General features: G+C 46.8%; 2 protein-coding genes across 2 annotated transcripts in view; one reads left to right on the top strand and one right to left on the bottom strand.

The window, feature by feature from the left end:
- The window catches only part of Wdfy4 (WDFY family member 4), a 249,625-nt gene that overhangs the window by 20,524 nt on the left and 207,028 nt on the right, over positions 1–22,073 (bottom strand). The window contains exons 48-51 of the mRNA XM_052733905.1: positions 13,085–13,127; positions 11,187–11,306; positions 8,832–8,949; positions 7,280–7,389 (exon numbers count right to left, since the gene is read on the bottom strand). Of these exons, the coding sequence (XP_052589865.1) occupies positions 7,280–7,389; positions 8,832–8,949; positions 11,187–11,306; positions 13,085–13,127 (391 nt within the window). The remainder of the gene's footprint in view (positions 1–7,279; positions 7,390–8,831; positions 8,950–11,186; positions 11,307–13,084; positions 13,128–22,073) is intronic.
- Positions 19,634–22,073, top strand: part of Lrrc18 (leucine rich repeat containing 18) — a 22,158-nt gene continuing 19,718 nt past the window's right edge. Inside the window, exon 1 of the mRNA XM_052733907.1 lies at positions 19,634–19,889. The gene's annotated coding sequence lies outside the window, so the exon portion shown is untranslated. The remainder of the gene's footprint in view (positions 19,890–22,073) is intronic.

The following is a 22,073-nucleotide window of genomic DNA, read 5'->3' on the forward strand; positions in this document are numbered from 1 at the left end:
ACACAAATCAAAATTATGGGTGAAGCAGTGGAGAGGCAAGGGCAGGACAAGGGCCGTTTCTGAACACTGAGTTAAAGTCAGGGAAATGTTGGTCCTTGTGCAAGTACGTAGATTATAAATGACTTGCCCTGAAAAATAATGCACGTTGCTGAAGGCAATACTCCTTGTGCATGTGCCTTAGTTTGCCATTGTCCCTGCATAAACTCTTTAGTCATGGCATTCTTCTCTGTTTTTTTTTTTTTTTTTTTCTGGAGCTGAGGACAGAACCCAGGGCCTTGCGCTTGCTAGGCAAGTGCTTTACCACTGAGCTAAATCCCCAACCCAAGTCATGGCATTCTTAAACCCCTTTCTCGCATAGGTAGGGAGAGGAGGTCAGGGGAGGGGGGGAACATTCAATTTTTGACCCATACTCTGAAGAAACTCAGACCTTACATGTGTTCAAGGGCATGTGACTACACATATATTCTTTTCTGCTAATATTTGTTGTTTTTAATTATTTATATATATGTATATATAATTATATACATACATACATACATACATACACACACACACACACACACACACACACACACACACACACACACACTTACACACATAATGCTCACGCCCACAGAGTCTAGAGGCAATAGATTCTACTAGAGCTAGAGTTACATGCAGTTGTGTACTGCCCGGCGTGGGGGCTAGGAATCAAACTCAGGTCCCCTGAAAGAGCAGTACCCACTCGTAGCCGTGGAGCCATCCCTTCAGCCCCTAGGTATCCTCATGGTACATACTGAAACCCTTCCAAGAGGGACTGATGCAAGTCGGCCCGCTCACATCCAGCTGAGGAACTGGATTGGTCCTGTGAGCGGGTTGATGACCTGTTGGCACTGTAGGCATTTTTCTTAATCGTTTTGAAGCATCGTGTAAGCAGTGCACCGACTTACTTGTGTCAGCTGATTTAAACCACCATCTGTCCACCGGGCAGTGTGCCGTGGTAGCGAATGCTGTGCTCCGGAATCAAGCTGACTCAGGTGAGAATTTCAGTGCTTACTTGTAGGGTGAGCATGAGTTTTTAAAATCTCTTTAATCGCCTATCCCCTCCTCTGTGAAGCTTCACTAATTGTTTTGGGTGTGAAATCAATAATGTATATGTCCAAGTGAATGTGAATATGAAAGGCAAGACATACCACCCCCAGGTGGCATGCTAGGTATAAAGAAAGCAGTATCAAAGGAATGAGCCCTGTATCTTTTTAAAAAAAATTATTAAATTACCTGTATGGGTTTTTGTCTACACATGTATGTGTGTGCACCCTGTTCTTGCAGTGCTCACAGAGGCCAGAGGGGGCATGGATCCCCTGGAACTGAAGTTAACAAAAGGTTGTGAGGCACCCCATCGGTGCTGGGAATCAAACCCGGGTCCTCTGGAAGAGAAGCCAGTGCTCTTACCTTCTGAGTCATCTCTCCAGTCCTAGCCCTACATCTTTTATCCTGTACACTCCAGGGACTGGAGAGGGATTGGTCTTAGGAACCAATCTCAGAGTATATGAGGAAGAAAACCAGGGCTCTTTGAAAGAGTCAAGAGAAATGGAGTAGAAATTATTGGAAACAAAAGGTAGAGTGTTGTGGAGGGCGGGGTACGGGGTGGGGGGATCCTCCAGTGCCTGAGACAGAAACAGGAGGGTAGCAAAAGCTAAGACACCTTAGAATGGGGACAGGAAGTAAGAGGGGTATTGTCAGGGCATTTTCAGGGCAGCCCATAGCACCAAGTAAAGAGGAAAGAGTGGACAGGTACGAGAAAACTGGTTGTGTATTCCATGAGCCTCAGTTAACAGCCCATCTCAACATCCTACTCGAAAATATGCTATGGGTGACATTTGGGAAGCCTAGGCACTAGTCAGTCCTGGTCTCAATCGGGATTGGTCTGACCCAGAGCAGCCTTTCCATAGGATGAGGCCTTTCTCTTAGCAAGTAACCCCAAAGCATGTTGACACCCACACTTCTTGCTGTGAGCGAATGTGCAACAGGAAGTCGAGCAAATGTGTAATAGGAAGTCAAGCCACGCTTCCATCCTCATCAGTCAGGGTTGGAAAGGATGGGGAAACTGCAGCTTGGTTACACAAATACAAGGAGAAAGTCCAGGGACAGTGTATCTGGGCCTGTCAACTCTACCACGTGTACCTTTTCCAGTTCTCCTAGCTAAAGTCATATACTCAAAATTATTCCATACTAGAGACCCCAAAGAATTCTTGTCAAGTCACAGTTTGGGACCTTGAAGACCCCATGTCTTCACGCTCTGTTGATACCGTTAAGTGTGGCTGGAGATTTTCTGGACCAGCCCTGTCCTAACTACGCACAAAGTATTGGGTACCAAGGGCAAGGTACTTGGCTGGGGGGGCAGGAGCCTACCTGTGAGCTGTGATGACATCAGGTAGAGTCCACAGAGGCATGGTCACTGACACAGGCTCTCTGTCTTCCTCATATTACTGTGACCCTGGTACCGACCCGAAGCTGGGAGGGAACAGCCCAGGCTGAGTCTACCCCAGGGTTCTCAGTTCCCTGCCATCAGCATCTGCCTAGCTCAAAGGCCCGCCAGCCATCTCGCCTCAGGTAGTTTGGAAAACCCTTCCCCACTGCTGGGAACAGCTGACTTCACAGGGGTGGGACTTAATTAGCACAGCGCTTTATTTCCATTTCTTATTAAATACAGCAGCTGCCACCACACTGTGTTCTTGCTGGGAACAGGCTGCCTTGCAGGGTACCACCCAGGCTGGATCTCCTCTTAGGCCTGAGAATATATGGCGCTTTTGCTAGGATGGAAACAAATGTCAGGGCTAAGGTCTCTCAGCAGGGGTGTGGCCTCACAATGACTCAGCTTTCAGGAGGCTCACAGATCCTGGATCACCATAGACAAGGCTCATGAGAGCTATAGAATCTTGGGATTGTCATTAAGGTGGGGTACCAGCTACTTGCCTTGAATCCAGTAGACCATTCCTCCCAGAGAAAGGAGTGTGGACAACAGAGCATATGTATGGTGATATTTTGTTTGTGATTTAACAACTAAAGCTTGCCTGAAGATCAGAGAGGGAACTAAGCCATTGGTTATCCATAGAGGCCAGACATTGGTGGTATTCACCTTTAATCCCAGCACTCATGAGGCAGAGGCAGATGGATCTCTGTGAGTTCCAGGCCACCCTGGACTACACAAGATTGATCCAGTCTGAAAGAGAAATAGAGGCCAGGCAGTGGTGTCACACACCTTTAATTCCAGCACTTGGGATCTCATGCCTCTGCTCCCAGTACATGGGGAGACACACATGCCTTTAATTCCAGCACTAGGGAGGTTGAGACAGGAAGTGATATGGCTGGGCAGAGAAAAGGAATATAAGGCGGGAGGAGACAGGAACTCAGTGCTTTTGGCTGAGGAGTTGGTGAAGTGAGAGGTGGCTGTGGCTTGTTCCTTTGTCTCTCTGATCTTTCAGCATTGACCCCAATATCTGGCTCCTGGTTTTTATTAAGACCAATTAGAATTCGTGCTGCACACATGACCAACATAAGTCTGATTACATTCTGCATACATTCCACCTGCTCAGACCACACAACACATACATCTACAGTTGGAACTCTGTATCTGAGGGATCCACATTCAAAGATGTGGGCAGTATTTTAATAGATCGTGTCTGGCTCATGTTTATAGACTTCTCTTTCTTCTCACAGCTCACTGAACCATGCAGTATTCCAACTCTTTATAGGACATTTGCGCTGGAGTGGACATTGTAAATAATCTAGAGGTAGTTTAAAGTGTATGGGAGGATATATAGGTTCTACGCAAATATGATGCCCTTTTATATAAGTCATCTGAGTATCCTCTGATGTCCGTAGGTGGGGAGGGGTCCTGGAACCAACCCCATGGATGAGCAATTATTCCATATTTTCTAAACTATAAAAATCCATCATGTATTGACAAGTTTGAGAAGAAAGATAAACACATCAATACTAGAGGAGCATCGATTCTAAAAACAGCCTAAATGTAGCAGCATTTAACCACAGGAGTGTAAAGAACCTCTTACAAGAGTCAGGACACAGTACACTAAAGTCCGAAAACTAAAAATCCTGGTGCTGTCCACACCACAGGGCCCAGCACATGCTGAACCAGCCACAGTGCCCATAATGTCCCATGTCAGCCTGTCAGCAGCTCAGCAGGCCACACCAGATGTACCACACAAGCACATGGCGTGTGGCAGAAAATGTGCTCTGTGGCACACCACTCTGGTACTTCATACCACTGAACTCTATGTTAAAAAATAGCTACAGGGTAGATATACTATGTGAGGGACACTTTCCCACGATACAAAAGCTTAAACTTTCTAGTGGTAAGGGTAAGGTATTTGGTATCATTTGGAAACACAGTAGGTAATTCATGAGTGTTCCAGACTAGTGCTGTTATGAAATGGACTTCAGATGCAGCATCTGACCCTCCATCTTTCTCTCATGAATAAGGAAACCAAATCCCAAAGAAATGCAATGATCTAGTCAACATCAGATGGCAGAGCCAGGAAACAGGGTCTTGGGACCCCAGGTAGCAGCACACACACCAGCACTCTGACTCACTCACATTAGCGGGTGAACGGCAGAGTCCGCTCAGCACAGAATGGAGAGCGTGCTGACACCCACAGCACACAGGCTCCAGCCTCCTGCAAATGTAGAAGGCCTCTCGGCAGGCATCCTGGAACCTCCCCCGTGTCCCCCCTCCAACTCATCCACAGCCAACTTAGAAGTCAAACCACAGGAGGGGGCAATCCTTCCTGTCACCATGGAGGAAGGCAGGCAAAAGTCTCTGGAGAAGAAACAGGCAGATGAAATGAAACAAAGATGCCAGAACACTCCTTATGAGATCTGGTGAAACCCAGGAAGGACTCCCTCATCAGATGTGGCCTTTGTACTCATCCAGTTAAGAAAAACTGAAACTGTTGTTGTTTTGCTGTAGGAAAAGGCAGAAGATGGCTGGTTCTTCAGACCAGTGATGATCAACTGGAAGAGTGACTTCAATGGCAGAAGATAAGATAGATTGGTCCAGGGCAGAGCAGTTACCCAGGGAGCTCAGATGATGACAGCTTGGATGGGCCAATCGACCAAAGACAAACTTGAGCCAGAAAACACTGAGTCACATTTGAGATTCCCAGTGGGGTCACACTAACAATTGCTCAGGTGCCTCCTAAAAGCAGAAAAAGTTGGCTCTGATCATCTCTGGGTTAGACCATCCCAAACTAGTGTGAACTAGTTATTAGTGAAGCAAACTGGCTAAAATAAACTCACACTAATGATTAGCATCAGTGTAACCATTCTCCAGATATTCTTGTGGGCTTTGCAGAACCTGTTTAATCTGGCTCATTCTGCTCTGGGATGCTTTATTGTAGCCCAGGCTGCCTTAAAATAGTTTAGCCCAGAGGAGACCAGTTTGAACAAGTTCAGTTCTGCTCAGATCAGATCTGGTTGGTCACAGAGGGAAATGGGGAAGCAGCCACGGTTGATCACCAGAGCTAGGGGCTTTCCTTTACATTTTCTCATTTGCTAGATGATCCAGTGATCTGTGCAAAACCAACCCTCATTTCCAGAGACAACGTAACACGTGGGACATGTGTATCTGTTATGTGGCAGGTTCGTAACTCTCCCAGCCCAGCCTGTCTCTCTTCTACTCCATCTCTTCCCTGTGTGTCGAGACCCTTAGCAACAAGCAGAACTGGGACCTCTGGCTCTCATGCATCTGGGCCAAAGGGAAGCTGTGAAAGCATCCTCAACATTTGACGATTTCAGCTCCCTGGCTGGGAAGCAGCCGCAGAATCCATCATTATCATCAGCAACAGTGATCATCATTTCTTGTGGATTAATGAGCAACATCTGGATGAGATTCCTGGCATGGGGTACAGCTCTGGGACCATTCATTCTCCAAACTAAACTTACTTAAAATGCTTGTTGCCTGAGAAAGACCCAGGGGAAGCACACTTATTATTTTTGAGTGGATTTCCAGAGATAGGGGGTTATACAAAGTCTAGACAAGCCACACAGTCAGGGAGAGGGGAGTGTGTGCCAAGAAACAAAGGATGTGAGGGGTTCACTCCTTACTGGAGAAGATGCCTGGCCTTGCCTTTCCATTCTTTCCCAGGGATCAGAAGTGCTTTAGTGTCAGCTAAGGGTGGCTCTTGTCTCTCAGGTCAATGTTTTCTGAGTGACCCAAACTCACAGTTTCTGGGACACTAAAATTTCTCTGAGATAAGGTTCAAGTGTTAGAGTGAGATCACGTATGCTCAGTGGACCTCTGATCGTGAGGCCCATTGCTTTCTCTCACAGGACCGTTACAAGGTGGTGATCATGTCAGCCGTGAACTCAGCCTGGCAGTGCATTCTCTTTGCCGTGAGCCCAGCCAGTTGGCTCAGGCTGGGCTACCCAACAGCTTTCCACATTTCAAGCTCTGCCTCTAAATGGGGTCTTTGGATGCAGGAGTCCAGTGAAGGGTTTCATGGGGAAGGGGGATGAAGAGCATGTCAGTACAGTCCCAGTGCCACCCACAAGGGACTCTGACTTTGAAATCCTGCCTATGCAGGACCCCAGCACTGGCTCGTCTCCAGCTCCTTTAGGACTGCCAGATGAAACAACACTGGTGACCCAGATAACTTATATTTCAGAGAAGCAGCAGCTAACTTTCCAGTATGTCCTTGCTTAAGTGGAAGTCGCTGCTAATCCAGAACCAGACTTGATTAGGTAGCTGCTTCTTCATTTGTGAAACCTGGCAACCCTAGGCTGGCAAGGTAACAGCTTGTTAGTTATGGATGGGTGAGATGACCAGTTTCTTTTTCTGGGTTAGCTGTTTTTGTTGTTGTTGTTGTTTGTTTGTTTTATTTCAAATAATCTATTTGTCCTATGGAGCCTTTCATTTATAGTTTGCACCGATCTATGTATTCTGATGTTCATTGGCCCTTCTCCTTACTGATCTTTGTGACATCTTTAGTCTCAATAATTTCTACTTTCCTTTTCTACTCTATCTTACCTGTATTAAATTTTCACATTTTTTTTCCACAGGGAATTTTCTTATTCCCTGCTCTTTAGGGTATTATATGTTATTTACAAAAATCAGGTAGATGTGCAAGTATCAATGATAAAAAAGCAGCCTTCCTACAAGTGTAGGAGCTGACATCAAGTTAAGGTTTAAGTTTTCAGAGAGGAGGTGCCCTCCTTATCCAAGCCCGAGACTTGGGTGTGTCCGTGCCCTTGCACTCAGGAAGAGACGACAGCGACTCACCTGTAAGGAGCAGAAGGCCTGCGTGAAGGGCGGCATCCGGACCAGGTAGGAAGCGACAATGATGGCTGAGGAGTAGTGAGTGTAGTAGTGGCACTGGACGGTCATGTCTCCTACAACAAAAGGACATGCTTGAGGATGGCTGCCCCACCTGAAGGCAACAGATAGGCTCCCTTGTGCTTGAGAACAGTATTTTAAATTACATTTATTGAAATTCAGGAAGCAAGTTGTGGTGATATTGTGTTCCCCAAAATATTGTGCACCCTAATAAATTTATCTGGGGTCAGAGAACAGAACAGCCACTAGCTAGATACAGAGGCCAGAAAATGGTGGCACTCACACCTTTAATCCTAGCCTTCCAGAGGCAGAGATCCATCTAAATCTCTGTGAGTTCAAGGCCACACTGGAAACAGCCAGGCATGGTAACTCACGCCTTTAATCCCAGGAAGTGATGGCAGAAAGCAGAAAGGTATATAAGGCGTGAGGACCAGGAACTAGGCTGGTTAAGCTTTTAGGCTTTTGAGCAGCATAGTCCAGCTGAGATTCATTCTGGATGAGGACTCAGAGGCATCCAGTTTGAGGAAACAGGATCAGCTGAGGAATTGGCAAGGTGAGGTAGCTGTGGCTTGTTCTGCTTCTCCGATCTTTCAGTGTTCACCCCAATACCTGGCTCCAGGTTTGTTTTTCTTAGTAAGACCTTTTAAGATTCGTGCTACACAAGTAGACAAAGAAAAACCTTAAGGCACTAACAGATCGGATGGCATACAAATATGACAAGAATTGTAAAGGTGATGTACAGGTGTACTAAGTTTGAGGACTGAGTTCCAGAGCCGGTCATAAGTGGACTCCATCATTTAAAGGTTGTTAAGCTGCTTAAACTCGGAGTTTCTTTTCTCTGCCCTTTGGAAAGGACCATGTCATACAGAAACACTCCCTCCATCTTCCTTACCCCTAGACGTGAAGGTGCCAGCTCTCAGCATATATTTTTCCATCCAGGAAGGCCATAAAAATCACCCAGGTTGTGCCTTACTGCAGACTTTTTTTTTATTTAAGATTTCTTTTTATTTTGTGCTCATGGGTGTTTTGCTTTCATTTAAGTGAGTGATATATATGTAATGTTTACACAGCCCAGAAGACAGCATTGGATCCCCTTGGAACTGGAGTTACAGACGACTATAAGTAGCTTTGTAGGTGCTGGGAACTGAACTGGGGTTCTCTGCACAAACAGGAAGTGCTCTTAACTGGTGAGCCATCTCTCCAGTCCCGTTAGTTAAATTTCTAAAAGTGATGCCTGGACTTAGTACTATTCTTAAGTTCTTCCAGGTGATTCTCTCATATAATCACAATGCTAGCTGCTGAATTCAAAAATTCTTTAATTAACCATGATCACTGGTAGACTGCATGACCAACTAAATTGTTACTGATCTTTTCAAGACGTTGAGAAGAACAGCACTGCACACACACACACATACACACACACACACACACACACACACACACACACACACACACACGCTCACTCACATCAGTCAAAATCAAGCAGGTATGTACTCACCTTCAATCTTCTCAACTTCTTTAAACCTCTGGGTAAATTTCAACTTCCTTTCCTTGGTCTGAGCCCCCATTGGCTTCGAAAGATCCCGGAAAGTCTTGGGATTTGTCAAGTTCAACATCTAGAAGGCAGATGTGCAGTTGAGTTAACTCCCCTAGCCCCCTGGTGCCCTAAGAGCCACGCTCTTTAGTTTTATGGCTCCCTTTATTGGTTTATTGTCATTTGGTCTGAACCCCTGTGGCGATTAGCTGGCTACCTAGAGTTTTATGGCCCTGAAGCCAGTGATCCACAAAGACTTAATAGGGGAGAGATGAGAAGTGAGAGGAGGCAAGATCGGGTTCAAGCTGAGCCTGTTCCAAGTTGACCCAAATCAGAACAGGACCACCAGGTTCTGAAAAGAGACTTTGGAAAGAATTCCCATTGCCTATAAGACTTTTAACCGTTGCCTTTACTAAATAATGTACTGCAATAGTCCAGGGGCCTGCTTTGAGTCAAACTGATTTTACAGGAAGCTAGAAGTCATTTGCAGGGGCGATAAGAGGAACATGCTCATTTTTCTGAGGTCGACTATCTTTTGGACAATTAAGACATGTAATGCTGGCCCTGCTCCTGACCTTGAGAATTCACCTCAGTGGGGATGGGAAGGACTTCAGTGTCTTCAGAGACACACTCTGTGTGTTGAGGGAGCAGTGGGCACACTGAGTGTCCTTGGACTTGCACCCGTCTGTGAAAGGAGCTGTTTCTTCACAAACCTCTTTTCACTATCACTGAGTCACAGCCCCTTGATCCAGGGACAGTGCTGTCACAACCTCAAAAGCTGGCAGAAAGCAGTCCAGGACAAAAGGGAAGCAGCCCCCCCCTCAGTTTCCAGGGAGTGGCTCACAGCTGCCAGAGTGCCTGTTTTCCCCCAAGTTCCCAGATGTTCAGGAGAAACCTCCCAAGTGTGTGTGAGAGTATGTGTGTGTGAGAGTGAGTGTGTGAGTGAGTGAATTCGTGTCTCTGTGTGAGTGAGTGTGTGAGTGTGAGCACGTGAGTGTACATGTGTGTTGCATGTATGGGTTATAGGCATGCAAGTGTCCGGATGCCCATGCCCTCATGTGTGAAGATGGAAGGTGGAGGAAGGCGCTTCACTGAACCAGAGGCCCACTGCTCTGGCCAAGCTGGCTAGCTAACAGGCTCCTGGGATTCCCGTCTCTGCTCCCCATACTGGGATTATAGGACACCAGCCATGGCTGCTTTGTACATGGGTGCTCAGGGTTCAAACTCAGACACTCAGGCTTGTGCAGAAAGTACTCTAATGCACTCAGCTATCTCCCTGGCCCTCCCAATTTTTAAACACAGGAAAGTTAATCATAATTTTAAATGCCAGGCAGGTGCTAAACAGAGAACGTTTGTAAAGCCACCACCACTGTGCAAGTGTGGTCTGATTCTTGGATTTCGAAGGTTCAAATTTGTTAGGCCTTGGCCTCCGGTGGACCATTAGTGTGAGAAAAAAGCAAGGTGTGGCCAGTGAGAAAATGTTGCTGCGTTGGCTGTGTGAAGTGAAGAAGGGAAGCCACAGGCGACTGAGGTCCTCCAAACCCTAGGTTCTTCCACCTAAAGCATCTGTAGGCAGAACTGGTCAGGGCGGTCAGGCTGCTTGCTCTATCTACGACTCACGGACTTCTGTTCCTCACACACTGCCCAACACATCCCCTGACAAACAGAGCATCAGGGCCCAGACCTTCTCCGTGATTTAGGTGTCCTCATACACACACACACACACACACACACACACACACACACACACACACACATCGCTCATGTCTTGGTGTGAGGTTTTCCTCCTCCTGAGATCCAGAAACAGAGGCCAAGAGAGATGAGTGGTCTGAGCCTCCCTGGCCATGGTATGTCTTTATTCAGGTGCCAGGTAGAGCTTGGATTCTAGAGCCACACGCGGCAGAAGGGGGTTACTGGTTTTTTTTTTTCCTCTTCATCTCTCTACCCCTGGCTCCTTTTCCCTGTCTCTGTACACACCGATTCTAGGAATAAATCCCATGAATAGGCTCATTGTGAATGCAGCATCTTCAATGGTGGCCCACAGCAGCATCTCAGCAGATGGGCTACAGTTTCCTTCAGAGGTGACAGGAAACTCCCTGAGGCTCATGTCATCCATGTGTTGATTAACATAATCACACTTGTATTGATAATCCCACTGGTGGATCTGGGGCAGGAGCCCAGGTAAAGACTGCCATGGCTTTAGGAGAACCTAGCAGCCTTGAGGCCCAGGAAGCTGGACCTCACAGCAAAGCTCTGTGAGCTCACCATAGGGATAGGAAGCTCCAGAACCTCGGGGGCTTGTCGTGGAGAATGCCTTACCTCTGAGGTGTAGTCAGCGAGGACCCAGGGAAACACGGGATACTGCATGTAGTCATTGTAGGTCCTTCCAGCCAGGGTGTTGAGGTACATGAGGTATTCAAAGTTGCTGAGCTCCCTTTTCTATCAGAAGAGACATAAGGAGACAAATGTAGCACATCTGATACCTTCTAAGGCCATGGGGACCTAACCGTCAGCCCCCAACGGGAAACCCAGACCTCAGGACAAGAACGAGCAGGTGGCACCTAAGTTATTTGTCCACATCTCACACAGGAGCCAGTACCAATGCAAGCTAGCACCCACTGATCTGAGTGGGAATGAGAGCGAGCATATTTAGGAAGCTATGCTGACCAAAGAAGAAGTAGACCAGCAATCCAAAGCCAAGGCTATGGCTTTCTTTGATCTTAACTCTCAAGCAGGACACTCAAATGCTGATGGAATGCCCGCACAAATGCGGGGGGTGGGGGTGAGCTCATTGCTGACCCTTTCACTGCTAGAAAAATGAACTAAAAGATGGTAGTTACGGAGAAAGAAGCCCTCATTAGCCTCCCTCTGATGCCCTGGGAAAGGGTTTTTCCCTGTCTGTCTACATGAGGAGAACACTCAAGGACTCTCCAGTTTGAGCTGAACATGCACATATGGAGATATGGGCTACATGTGGAAAGATCTGCAGGACTGACTTCTTTGGGGTCTCTTCTTCACTGAGAGCTCCAGACTAGTGACTCATTTGTGCTGGGAACCCTGTATGTCTTCCTGAAAAGTGACATGTGTAACACCCCCTTTCCCCAGCATGTGTATGTGTACACGACCTCAAGGAGGGGAGAATGTATACACACAGAGGCTGCCATACATCCCAGTTGCTGCCATACATCCCAGTTCCTGTATACACACAGAGACTGCCTGCCATACATCCCAGTTCCTATACACACACAGAGGCTGCCATACATCCCAGTTCCTGTGTACACACAGAGGCTGCAATACATCCCAGTTCCTGTACACACAGAGACTGCCATACATCCCAGTTCCTGTATACACACAGAGACTGCCTGCCATACATCCCAGTTCCTGTATACACACAGAGACTACCTGCCATACAACCCAGTTTCTGTGTACACACAGAGGCTGCCATACATCCCAGTTCCTGTGTACACACAGAGGCTGCCATACATCCCAGTTCCTGTGTACACACAGAGGCTGCCATACATCCCAGTTCCTGTGTACACACAGAGGCTGCCATACATCCCAGTTCCTGTGTACACACAGAGGCTGCAATACATCCCAGTTCCTGTACACACAGAGACTGCCATACATCCCAGTTCCTGTATCACACAGAGGCTCCCATACTTCCCAGTTCCTGTATCACACAGAGGCTGCCATACATCCCAGTTCCTGTATCACACAGAGGCTGCCATACATCCCAGTTCCTGTATCACACAGAGGCTGCCATACATCCCAGTTCCTGTGTACACACAGAGGCTCCCATACATCCCAGTTCCTGTATCACACAGAGGCTGCCATACATCCCAGTTCCTGTACACACAGAGGCTCCCATACATCCCAGTTCCTGTACACACAGAGGCTCCCATACATCCCAGCTCCTGTACACACACAGAGGCTGCCATACATCCCAGTTCCTGTATCACACAGAGGCTCCCATACATCCCAGTTCCTGTGTACACACAGAGGCTCCCATACATCCCAATTCCTACTCCAGTGCTCAGAGATGAATCTTCCATCCCTGATATCTTGTCAGAGAAAGATTTGGAGTTTGGCAATTTTCGAACACAAACTTCCTTCCTTTTTGAGTATGTGGCACACCTCCTCTTGCCAGATCTGGCTCCTTTCTGCTTATAACCTGCAGGGTGCCCCCCCACACCACCACCCCTGGTGAACAACTGTACCTGCCACCTCTGCATCATGGTCCTATCAAAGCCCAGGTGTCTCCTGTGGGACAGAAAAAGAGTGTGACCAAATATCCTAAGACACGAACATGAACACAGGAGACAGGCCTTCCTGGGGACTTGGCGGGGGTGGGTGGGCAGGGCATTCTGGAGATCCCCAGACTTCCACAGCATGTGACAGCTCTCAGAGGCTGGCACAGGCCAATCATTTTCTTGGCTCTTCTTTCCTGAGCCTGCCGACTGAAGGTTGGTTTTTCACAATCGCCATCCTTATACACATTCTAGAACACACTGCTGTCTGAAGTGTAACCCGAGATGTCCCCAGACCTCATTCACAGTCCCTCCTGGATTCTCATAGCTCCATATTACTTAGCCTCCCTTGCCCCATACATTTTCCCTATGGATGTGATTCAGGGAAAAAAATGTGAACATTATGAGGGAAACTATACAACACAGGTGTTCAAACTACTGCTTGAACCCAATAAGCTTGTAATTAACAGTTTCTAGGTGTGTTAGCACAGAAAACGCTTTCCCATATGTGTGTCCATATGCTTGTGTATTTTGTGTTTAGTTGATCACACATGGACTCAGGTCACATGCACAGGTTGCCCCACCTCACGTGTTCCATGAGGCTCCAGCTCACATTGCCCTCAGTTTGTGTCACAGCCTCAGGACTGTGGCACACAGCTGTGTGTTTGCTTTTGTTACACATTGTCAAATACTTCTCTTAACAGGCTGTGCCATCTTACACTTCTGCAATTAAGACAGATGAAGTGAAGCCGGGAGATAGCAGTGGTTGGCCTAGTTCAAAGAAGAGATCGAAAAATGCATCAAAACACAATGTTGGGAAAGGTGTGGGGCTGGAGCCCTGACCGCTGCCATTCAGCAGGGACTTGTAAAGCTCAATCTTCAGCCCCATTGCCGTCCCTTCCTTTGCCCCCTGTGTCCCTCCATGCCATCTCCATGAGAGTTCCATTCCATCCTCAAGATCAGGTCTCGGCTTAAGACACTCTTCCAAGCCAAACCACATCACAGCTCCTTGGATGAACTGTGCATAAATGCCAATCCCCACACATGCCACCTGCCATGCTAAACCTTCTAGGGCCCCCCAGACCTCAGCTGAAACAGGTCTGGGTGCCAGCAAGTACCCTGGCAGAGACAACACCTCCTCATCTTCCCATTAGAGCCCCACCACTGCATGATCTGCTATGAGTACCCACCACTGCATGATCTGCCATGAGTACCCACCACTGCATGATCTGCCATGAGTACCCACCACTGCATCATCTGCCATGAGTACCCACCATTGCATCATCTGCCATGAGTACCCACCACTGCATCATCTGCCATGGATACCCACCACTGCATGATCTGTCACCACTGCATCATCTGCCATGAGTACCCACCATTGCATCATCTGCCCTGAGTACCCACCACTGCATCATCTGCCATGGATACCCACCACTGCATGATCTGTCACCACTGCATCATCTGCCATGAGTACCCACCCCTCTGCACTCAGGTTTTTTCCTTGATAGATTTTCTACAAGGAAGCAACTCCCAGGCTGGAATTCAACTCTTCTGTGTGGTCCATTTTTTCCAGGAAAACAACCAGCACTCTGGGGCAAAGCATTCTCAGGTTGACTGGCCTAGCTGCAGAGCCTCATGTGGAGTCTCTTTTGGTTGCCAGGTTCTGTCTCTGACTCTGCCCTCACTCCCCATCACCTGCCCTCACCTGTCCTCACCTCCTCTTGGAGGACAGGCTTCCCTGAGAGCTATAAAAGAGAGCAGAGCTGGGCTAACAACAGTGAGGGTTGCTACTTGAAACCCTCAGGAATATTCCTGGATGTTTTGAGCCTTCCAGAGCCGTAAGCATATGGACCTGGTATGCTGAAGCCTTTGAAGTTTACTTTTTATTTTAGGATATGAAAGAAGAGTGAGAATTAGGGGTAAAATATGGCCAGGAAATGAAGAAGCCTCTGCCCTTGTTCTTTTTGGAGAACATTCTAGAACTCTGCCTGTGGTCATTTGTGAGGTTTCTCTCAAATGGAATGATGTTGGAGAGGGTAAAAACCTTTCCTGTTCCACCCCCCAGATCATCGGCTATGAGCTCCAAGGAAGATTCATGATTCCCGCTACCACCCAAGAAGAACGCCATTACCAATGGTGATAAGACACCCCACCAAAAGTGAGTTCTACTTTTAAATGTATTATTTCTCAGGCGTATATTGTAAGTCTATCTGTTGAAATAGTCCATGGGACTGTTATCCATACCTGGTGATTAATAAAAATCATTTCTTTAATTGATAAACCGTGCTGCCCATCATAATAAAGTATGTTTGAGAGTAAATAAGGTGCCAGATGTGGCTCTCGACTTTCTAAAGCCCTCCTGACTTTTGGGAGAGGCTGTGATGGGAAAAAATGTGACTTTGGAGGTGAGAAAACCTGGACTCACATTCACTCTGCACCATTTGACTAGCAGGCTCAGCAGGGATACCAGGAACCTTTCTTAGCTTCTGCTTCCAGCACACTAGCTACACTTCCACAGTGCGGAGAGCAAGTGTGAGCATCAGTGTGGATAAGGCTGGAGCAGGTCTGGGCACAGGCTCCCTCAGGAGTGTGATGCTAACAGATACTGGCATTGGTCAAGCCCAGCGGATACTGGCATTGGTCAAGCCCAGCGGGTTGACTGTTTTCTACTCTGGAAGGAAGAAGAATGTAGTGGCGAGAATGGGGACCTGCTTTCTGGTGAAGACCTGCTCCATTCTGCCAATCCCCTTCCAGGTGATTCTGGAATACTGTATAACCTGCTCTCTCAACCCAGCTCCCATAGTTCATCAGGAATCTGAATGGAGTTACCAGGGATGAGTCTGGGAAGGGCAACTTGGAGTTGGGTTCAGAACAACAGAAGGACTCAAATGAAGCTGTTGAAGATGGGGGAGGATGACCTTGTCTAGCCTGAAGGTGGCCCAGCTTGGCCCCCTCAGGAGACACCCCTTCTAGCTCTTCTCCATCTGTAGACATCAATATTCACTCTCTTCTGGATGACTTTCCAAGATGAAAGGGCAATCCCTCATGAACTACATGCTGGATCCACTTCAAATTCCCCCTTCTTTTTTCTGAAGGGATTTCCACCAAGGCTTTCTCCATTTGTAATCATATGTTACCTTGGGGGCCTTCCAGCCCCAAGTGCCGTATAAGGTCAATGCTCTGGGTTTGCTTCATTGTCATGCTTTGGCTCTGCTTCCTCAGGATAGCTCCACCAGACCAGCACCCCAACAACACTTGGAAGCCAGTCTTCTGGAAGGGTGGTAGTGAGTGGTTGGTACCTCAGCTGTATTCCAAGAACTTACATCTTCCTTAGAGGGCTTGACAGAGCTATCTAAAGTTGGGCCTTCAGAGGTGGTGGGTTAGTCCCAAGACCAAGAGTTTTCTGCCAGATACTTGTCTGTCTGGAATCTGTATCCTCTCCACCCAGGAGGGAATCTGGGGTTTCCTCCCAAGCTTCTACTTCTGGAACTATGAGGCTAGGTCTAGTCCCAACTTGGAAGGCATTCAAGGAGAGCCCAAAGTTTAACATGGGCTTCCGAGTCAAAGGAAAACATCTCCATGCCCAACCCGAGTCTCCAACTCCTCTCATGCTGCTTTGTCTTGTAGAAAAGAATTATGAAAACATGACAGGATGAGTTAGTAGGGAACTGGGAGATTTGATTCTCAAGCTAACTCATTAAAAATGCAAATCCACGATGAATTTGCTAATTTCAGCAAACTGGAACCATATCTTTGCTGGTGGGTTTGTTGTGTGTCTCAGGACAGGGAAGCCTGTGGCCTGCACAGTTCTTGGCTTGGTAAGGTTCTCTGGATAGGGAAAGAACATGCTAACTGATGCTGGGGACAGTGCCTGCTGTGAGCAGTCACCTACCAAGGAGCCAAGAGGCTGGCACTGGAAACCTACTTTCCAAGTTGCCTTGTTGTTTGAGCCCCAGAAGCAAATTCAGGTTACCCTGAACCCCAAGTTTCAGGTTCAGGTAACAGATCAATAGAAATCAATGAGGAGAGTTGGGCAGAGTAGCTCACACACGCAAACCCACTGCGGAGGAGGCCGAGGCACGAAGATCACAGAGTTTGGGGCTGCCCTGAGCTACAAAGTTAGACCTTGTCTTTCAGAAAAAAAAAAAAAAGAAAGAAGAAAGAAAAAGAAAAAAAATCCACAAGAAGACATATTTTTTTCTAAACTAGAGATCTTCCCTTTGATTAATGGACTGTCGGTCTTTCCCTCATAGCTTTCTTTACCACCTCCCTAGCATGCACACCTTGTACACAGTTCTAAACCTAATAATAATATTTTACGGTTGTCTGGCCTGGTCCAGATTATGTAGATGTCTCATCTACTGTCTGATTTTTCACTAAGGCCCATTTCCTCATAAGTGAAGGTAATGGTTATTTCATTGTACCTACTACATCCAGCTGCCACAGTTACACCTGATTTTCCTTTCTGTAAGTCTTTGCATATCGATCCTTTAAATATGTTTTTCTTCTTGTAGATCTTCTTTTATAAAAATTATTGAGCCGGGCGGTGGTGGCGCACGCCTTTAATCCCAGCACTCGGGAGGCAGAGCCAGGCGGATCTCTGTGAGTTCGAGGCCAGCCTGGGCTACCAAGTGAGTTCCAGGAAAAAGGCGCAAAGCTACACAGAGAAACCCTGTCTTGAAAAACAAAAAAAACAAAAAAAAACAAAAAAAAAAATTATTGATTTTATGGTTTTACTTATCTGAATTTCATGACTTTTAAATTATGTTTTCTAACTTAAATTAAGTATTCATATATAGGTGTAAATATTCAGATTATAAATATACCCTACAGTAAAATTTTGAGTATTTTAAAATTTTCCAATTATATTTTTAACAATTAAATAATTTATTGTGTAAATTCAGTGATGCATTTTACATTATCTTTCTCTTTAAAACATAAAATAGTAGTAGTATCATGTCATCAAGATCTTTATTTAATGGTGAATTTTCTTTATATTTTTAAATTCCAATTAGTTCATTTTGCTTCCTTATACTGTAGCATGAATCTTAGAAGGTCTTATTAATAAAATCAAATCTGAGCCAGGTATTGGGGTGAACACTGAATGATCAGAGAAACAGAACAAGCCACAGGCACCTCACCTGGCCATCTTCTCAGCTGATCCTGTTTCCTCAGACTGGAAGCTCCTGAGTCCTCATCCAAATGGATCTCAGCTGAACTGCTGCTCAAAATCCTAAAAGCTTAACCAGCCTAGTTTCTGGTTTTCACTCCTTATGTACACCTTTCTCCTTTCTGCACTCAATTCCTGGGATTAAAGGCTCACTTCTTGGGATTAAAGGCATGAGTGACCATGCCTGGCTGTTTCCAGTGTGGCTTTAAACTCACAGAGATCCAAATGGATCTCTGCCTCCCAAGTGATAGGATGGGGCATATGTGCCACCATTCTCTGGCCTCTATGTCTATCTAGTGGCTGTTCTGTTCTCTGACCCCAGATAAGTTTATTAGGATGCACAATATTTTGTGCACAATTTATATCACCACACTATACTTTTCAAAATTTTTATTGCTTGGATTAATTATAGATTTAAAAATATTTAATTGATAGCCTTTCTATTTCTTTTCTAATTCATGTTCAGTTAGAGGAATTTACAATGTTAATTTTTATTACTCCATGTTATTCCTACAATGTCATTTTCTTATTTGCAGAAATACACTAACATTTGTTGTTTGGCTGGTTTTCTTAAATACGAGAAATTTGATCTAAAGCAGAGGTTCTCAACCTGTGGGCGCAACTCCTTTGGGATCGAACAATCCTTTCGCAAGAATTGCCTAAAACCGTCAGAAAACACAGCTATTTATATTACAATTCATAACACTAGCCAGTTATAGTTATGAAGTAGCAACAGAAATAATTCTATGATTGGGGGTCACCACAATGTGAGGAACCATATTAAAGGGTCGCGGCATCAGGAAGGTTGAAAGCCACTGCACTAAAAGAAAATACAAGTTGGAAAGCAAAGCCAATAAACACACAGGTATATGAACTGCATGCAGCCTTACTCCCATTGGTAATTCACAGTGGCACCAACAGAAAAGGCCATGCTTGCTTGACTCAATGTTAGTTCAAGATACAGATCCCAGAGACAGCACAGCAACATTCGCTTAGAACCGCTAACAGACAGAAAATGATTGCACCCTTGAGTGACCTCATGAGCACTGAGGTTGCTTTGATCCAATTGGGTGAAAAGAAAACCAAAACTGCAAGAAAAAGGAAATAAATTCAAGTAAATAAGCATAGAAAAGAGAGCCCTCCCACAACAGAAGAGCAGGAAACCCCACAAATACATGGGAAATAAGAAGGAAATGGAATGATAGCTTATGGGGCTGAATGCTACTGAAGATGGCGTCCCTTAAAGGGCTCTGTTCAGTGTCTGCTGAGTGGTTGCCATGGAAAGCCTCTGTGTTGGAAACCCTCTTTCCCCACCCTGCTGCTTGAAGCCTGAGAAAACACCCAGCCACAGGGGCAGGGGGTGGGGTTAAGGAGCGGGGTGTGTGTGTGTGTGTGTGTGTGTGTGTGTGTGTGTGACAGGTTAGGGCCACAGATCAGGTTTCCTCTACCCGGGAGACTAGTATCCTGGAGACACTCTCAGCCTGGTGTCCTTTCCTGTTGCTTTGTAGGCTGGCGTCAAGATTATGCTAATTAACTCCAAGTCCCAAGACTCTTGTTGCCTGGTGACAAAGTTGCACAGTGGAAGAGCGTCAGGACAAAAGGCAGGTAAGGCTTTGCTCCTTGGTGGCCCAGGCCTATTGAACTGCTTCAAACCTGCTTCCCCTCTCCTCCGAGTCAACAGCTCACAAATGTCTGCTCTCTGGCTGCCTCGTTTACAAAACCCAGACACCAGCTAATGCATTATTTAGGAGAGGAGGCCACACACCCTGAGTCCTGGCCAGGACAAACAGCTAGCTGGGGACACAGGCTGGTCTTCAGGTGCCTGGAGCCATGGGCAATCTTGGCAAGGGAGATGTATGACCACTGGGTACATGGGGGTCACAACTTGAATCTTTCTAAAAGCTGGGTCTCTCTGGACGTTTTTGCTGGCCCATAGCAGGGGGACATCAAATGCAGGTTCAGAAAGGCCAAGAGACTTGTACAAAGTCCCACACAGAGAGGGACAGAGCAGTGATTGGCCTCCAGACTAGAATGACACACTGTCCTCTGGGTTTGAGTGTCAGCCTCCAGAGTGGAAGGGAATTGTCGAGACATCTGCTGGGTCCTGCAAAGTCCTGGAGTGCCCAAGTTTGTCTGTTGGTGGCTTGGCAATGCTAGCTAGTGCTCGGTGTCACCAGCTTCTTTGTGGGTCTCCACGGGGTCCCTTGGGGCTAGGAGGGGGAGAACTTCCTCCACTGCCCCCTTTCTGTGGCAGAGTGATAGAAAAGTGAAAGCCAGGTGATCTTTCCAGGTTCCTTTCCCTGTGCCTACAGAACTCAAGGTGTGTAACTGCCACCACCCCTTGTCCTGACAGGCCGTCACCCACTGCAATAGCCACCTCAGATTATCACCAATTTGACCCACCACCAGCTGTGGATCAACATTTCCCAGCGCTCTCTCAGTCTCCGGTAATGAAACTTGTCTAATATCATGGCTGGGTCTGTGACCCACACATGCCTTCTTTTCAGACTGGGATGAGCCGCGTAGATAGGCCTTGGCCTGGACAGGACAAACATTCCCACAGGACCTAGCTCAGCTCCCTCCAGCTCCTAGATGGGGTAAGGCATCAGGAGCTTTCCTGTTGGCCCAGAAAGCCAAATGCATTGCAGGACACTGCAAAGTCAAACTTCCATGGACAAACCAAACGGTTTGTTCACAGAACACGGAAACAAGAGATGTTGGCTCTAAGTCGGTAGTGTGTAACCTGATACAGGACAGGCTGTCAAGCCCGGGGGGGGGGGGGGGTTCTTCTGGGAAGTGGGGTGTATGGATTAAATGAGATGAGGCTCGCAAAGCGTTCAGACATAACTTATACCCCATAAAAAGGGGAAGATGAATAGTAAATGCTAAGGCCTCTAAGGCTCCATCAACTGCTCGTACTACAGACAGCAAACGTCTGGGTACACATTGCCTCCCTCTGCCACTGCTCTGTTCCGTCTTCATGTGCCCCACTTTTCCCTTATCCTGCCTCCTCAGCAGCCAACTATTCCTAGCCAGACACATGCAGGCCTGCTCCTGAGCAGGCGGCCACCTCTCACCCGTACTAGGCATCTTTCATGCCACACGCCTTTATACCCTGAGATCGTTGCACCACCTTCACTACATGAAGAAACTGAGCCAAGGAAAGACCGTGAGTCACCCCCAAAGTCATAGGTTAGCACAAGTGGGTACCCATGACTGTAGACTTAGACCTTTCACCTCCATGTGTCAGGCCCTGCCCACACTCTCTTCTTCCTATCTCTTCATTCTCTTTTCTTCCAAGATGCTCTCACAGCTCCTTAACACCCCAGGCTTCTCCCAACTCTCAGGACGTCTGTCCTTGAGACACACCCCTCTTCCTGGACTGTTCTTCCTCCAGTCTTCCCATGTGATGTCTCCTAAGCATTTCAAGGAACAGTGCAAATGCCACCTTCCTAGAGAGGACTTCTCAGCCCCCTCTGAAATTAGTCATTCCCATTCACCAGTATCTGCGTCTTGACTCCAGCACCCTTTTATACAATTACTTCTATCTCTGTAGAGCATTTATACCACTAGAAATGGCTCTGGGCTTCTTGACTTGCTTCATCAGCAAGTGGGAAATTCGTGAAAACCACAGCACTGTCTGCCTTAGTTATTCACTGCCTGTCTCCTGACCTGACCTATAGTACAACCTCAATGAAAACCAGTGAGTGGATGGATGAACAAATGAATGAATGAGCAAATGATTAGCTTGTGCTATATAGAATTCTAGAGATTAAAGGCAGGTAGATA

Source organism: Peromyscus californicus, unplaced genomic scaffold (genome assembly GCF_007827085.1).
Source record: "Peromyscus californicus insignis strain IS unplaced genomic scaffold, ASM782708v3 Scaffold_12__1_contigs__length_115047231, whole genome shotgun sequence".
NCBI lineage: Eukaryota > Metazoa > Chordata > Mammalia > Rodentia > Cricetidae > Peromyscus > Peromyscus californicus.